Consider the following 4,230-nt stretch of genomic DNA (forward strand, 5'->3'; position numbering starts at 1 on the left):
CTTTATGAATTCCTTATATAACGCATTCTTCTTATTACATGCATTCTGTAATCCCTTACTCATCCACAGTTTCCCACTGTAATTCCTTTTGTTTTTATACTGCTTATGAGGACAGTTCCTGTCATATACTTTCTTAAATATATTTAAAAATTGTTCATATGCTTTGTCTAAGTCTTCCTCTCTGTAAACTGCTTCCCAGTCCTGCCCCCTAAAGTCCTCTTTTAGCACTGTGGAGCAGTATTTTAAACTGAGTCAAGTGAAAATGAATCTCAGGATTGTTATGGTGCTCGTAATTAGTGAATAATGCCACATGTTATCATTATTATGGCCTAAATTGCAGCTAAAAACACTACATTTTCACTTCTGATGAATGTGCATGTGGAGCGTTCTTGACGTCATCCAGCTCCCAGGGACCTTGGCACTCCAAAAAAAGAAATGGGCTTTTCACTCAGACAGGAAAAGACTGGCTTGTCGAGCTGCAGAATCGAGTGTCTTACCCCATCAGACACATCGCTGTCTAAAATTTAGCCAAGTACAACCATGTCTGCACATGCAGTAACACTTACAACCAGTGCTGAAATGATTAGCCAATTAAGCAATGCTCAAAATAAGTTGCAGCCATAATATGCATGTACATATACACAAAACTGCATTAGCCCACCTTTTAGGAGCTCCTTTTAAAAGTGCCTTGTGGAGTTTCCACACAAACATGAGTTCTGCTTACACTCTTTTATGTTTGGGCTCTAACAAAGCCAGCAAATAAACTGAGGACTCACCCATAAAAATACTGCTCCACAGTGCTACTAGAGGACAAAACTCTATAGGGAAGCTTAAGTCATTTGTTACATGAAAGCCACAAAAAAGGTTCCAAGGTCAAGATTGCATGCTCAGGTCCAACCAGCAGCCCGTGTTGAGGAAAGCTACACCTTATCATTTCAGCAGGTTTTTCTTTTCTCTATCTTCGAAGACAACATATTCATATAAGCACCAAAAGACAAGAATACAGCAACTTCCTTACCCTTGTGACTCCCACATTAAGCTCCTCTGGCCCCAGGGAGACTCTGATGAAACAGCCAGGGAAGTCTCCCTCCTCCTTCTCCAACAGGTCTTTGCCCTGGTGCAGAGTGAGGTGGAGGGTTCCCACTCCCTGCTGCCTGGATAGCTCAAACTCAAGTGTCACCTCCAGCTGGCCGACCGTGAAGTCATGGCCAAAGTTGTTGGCGATGGAAGAGATGGAACTGAGCGAGTCAGTGGAGATGGATCGGTTGAGCTGGGCCATGCCAGTTGGGTCCAGCTCCTTGCTCATCAGCTCCAGGTGGCCCAGGTCCCTGAAGCCATCTGGGGTGTCGCCAAGGGCCAGGCTGGGCTTGCGGCTGGAGGTGGCGGAGGTCCGTCGGTGGTTATTGGCTGCAACTCTCTTTAGAGAGGGGATAAAAGAGGGACAAAAATAAATGTAAAATAATCTCGAGATGGGAAAAAACTGCATGTTACAGCCACAAAGTGAAGCTTGAAAGTAGTAAATATACATTCTTTCAGCTCTGTCTTTGACCTACCGACTCCTGAGGGAAATATTGGCCTCTATTGCTGTTAAATGCTCCAGTATATTCACCAGCAAGTCAATAGTTTTGTCTGCCTGCTGCCTGATGTTGAGTAGGTAGTGGATAGTCAGTTTATAGAGTTTTTACATTGGCCACTACATCAAATTGCAAAAATACGACCCAGACTAGAACTGAGACAACACATTTTAAGCCATTGAGGCCCAAACGCTGAAGGTCAAAACAAAGTCAAACAATAATAATGCTTCAGCCACTGGAAATCTTTCTTTGCAATCAGCTGCTGCAGTCCAAATGGAAGAAAAAGCGACAGACTCCCAACCCTTCCTGCCACATGATTTCTTGTTCCAGGCAAAAAAAAGGGTTGATTTTGCCACTAAAAGCTCCATCTCCTCAAAACCTCCACTTCCCTGGCTAATGGGGAAGTTTTAGAGATTTGTACTTTGTTCACAAAAGTGATGTTTAACATTTCTAGTTAGCATGAATGTAAAAATACCTTTTGTCTGACTTCTGAGAAGGAGGTTCCATATTTTTCTTGCAGATATCGATAGTCAAAGTTGGGGAAAGGGGATGGTGTGGGGAAGGTTCCAGACTTCCACAGCTTCCAGATGTTGAGCCCAGCTACTCCCAGCAGCACGAAGAAGCCCACCAGGTAAACCCCTATCTCCCATCCGGGTGGGTTACGCACCACTAAAACAGACACGCAACAACAAGCACTTAAGGTGATTAAGCATGGATAAGGCTACCTATCCTTATGTAGTTGCATTTAACTGTATTTTATATTTAAAGAGGAAATTTGAAACACACAGTTTGAGAGAAAACTAGGACAGGGAGTTTAGCAAGGCTTTTTATTTAAAGACTAGTAAGAGTCTTAACAAGGCCAGAGACACTGGGCACAGTCAGAAACTGTTCCAAGCTTTGTCATTTAGCAGTGAGTTGTGACTTTGGGAGACAGGACAAATAAAACTTTATGCAAATGAGGTAATAGTTTGAGACAAAATCTGATCAAGTGTGACGGGCAAACTGAAATGCTGCTCCGAACGTCATAGAATCTCATATTGCATTTTAGAGAGGGATTATGAGCCTTCACCAAAGTGGCTTTCTGAGGATGAATAGCATCTGTGGAAGGACTCTGACAGCTTTGTATCTATGTTCTAAGAGAAGAGATAAACAAATTATAATGCCAGTTAAAATGCTTTGTTACACTGACGGCCTTCAGCAAAAGACAAGGCCAAAGGTGTTTAAAGCTTGATATACGGGTGACAACAGCTGTCAGACTGACCCAAGGACAGGCACATAAATGAACACCACTGAATGAAAAGATCCATAAAGAAATATGCTGGAAACTGTCTCCGGCATCCAGCGTTGTCCACTCACCACTCAGATGGTAGCCCGATATATCCCCACTCTGAGCCGAGGACATGGTGCTGCAGCCAACCTGCAAAAACATCCAAACTATGTGTTCAAGTGCCTTTCTTATGTTAGAGGTGACAACATTTCAGAGCTGTCACAAGACTTTGAATTTGACTTTGCACTTAACTTACCTTTTACTTCTTAGTGCCAGTAACAACAGTCATTTTAACAAAGTTGTCTCAATAACATCTCTATCCAGACCTTTTCACTTTGACTTAAGTCAGAGTAAACACAGCTGCATTAACCTGCTTTGGGCAACAGGACCAAAATGCACCACTGGATCATAATGACTCCTGACAGGCACTGCTGTGTTCAGGATGCATGAACAGAATGGGGTACATGCACAACAACATGCATGCATAATAAGGGATGTCAGAGCCAATTGTACATTTTAACATTTATGCTCAGAGACCCCGAGCACAGGGGTGGCCAACAATCAGCAGGGTTTCATGCCAACCAACTAACTCAGAGGGAAACCCTTCATGCCAGGTGCCTTTTGGTTTGAAAACCTACATACTTCTGACTCCCTGTGGCACATAGTTAGTCACCCCACCCCTGGGGCTGAGCTCAAAAATTGTGGATGGGGTGGCCAGGCTGCGGCACAGACTCAGAGGGGGTGGCACATTGGAAATACATAAAAAAGTAAATCAAACCCATAGTTCTATAAAATAATAAGCCATACATTATTAAGAATCGAATTGCTTGTTTTGTGTAGAAATGAGACAACACAAACACAAAGTGCCTATTTAGCTAACTTATTTACACGTGGCAGGAGACATCACTGCTGCACAGTGCAACTCATGCCAAGTACTCAACAACAACACAATCAGAGCAATGAATGCAAATATCATGTTGCATGCATGACATAAAATAAAACTAATTTGACCAATATCAATTATAAAGCACCAGACAAAAAATACTCCAAAAGTACTCAGCTGCATCTCTTATCAGACTATATAGTGTGTTTTACAGTAACAGATCACATGCACTGTCAAACACACTGCTTATAGTACAGTGTATCCAGACTAACTCTGCAGACTGAGGGAATGCAGCTGTTACATTAGTTTAGTTTACAATATGAAATCAATTTAATTTTCATGGTTCTTTGCCATTAATTCCAGTTTTTTTCTCAAGAGACAAAGAAGAACAACATTTTTCTGTGCTCATCTTCCTCCACAAGCTAAATAAAAAGTGTGAGTCATTCCTCCCCCACTTTTTGGATTCTCCCCATATCTCAGCAGTAGGAGCATTACACTAATGATAT

The 4,230-nt window shown here is 42.2% G+C and overlaps 1 protein-coding gene across 1 annotated transcript in view; it reads right to left on the minus strand.

Annotated features, from left to right (window-relative positions):
- syt12 (synaptotagmin XII) overlaps positions 1-4,230 on the minus strand; it is a 22,938-nt gene that overhangs the window by 7,771 nt on the left and 10,937 nt on the right. The window contains exons 2-4 of the mRNA XM_020624764.1: positions 2,931-2,991; positions 2,050-2,243; positions 1,019-1,417 (exon numbers count right to left, since the gene is read on the minus strand). Of these exons, the coding sequence (XP_020480420.1) occupies positions 1,019-1,417; positions 2,050-2,243; positions 2,931-2,976 (639 nt within the window). The 5' untranslated portion in view covers positions 2,977-2,991. The remainder of the gene's footprint in view (positions 1-1,018; positions 1,418-2,049; positions 2,244-2,930; positions 2,992-4,230) is intronic.

This window comes from Monopterus albus, unplaced genomic scaffold, assembly GCF_001952655.1.
Source record: "Monopterus albus unplaced genomic scaffold, M_albus_1.0 scaffold7.1, whole genome shotgun sequence".
Lineage (NCBI taxonomy): Eukaryota > Metazoa > Chordata > Actinopteri > Synbranchiformes > Synbranchidae > Monopterus > Monopterus albus.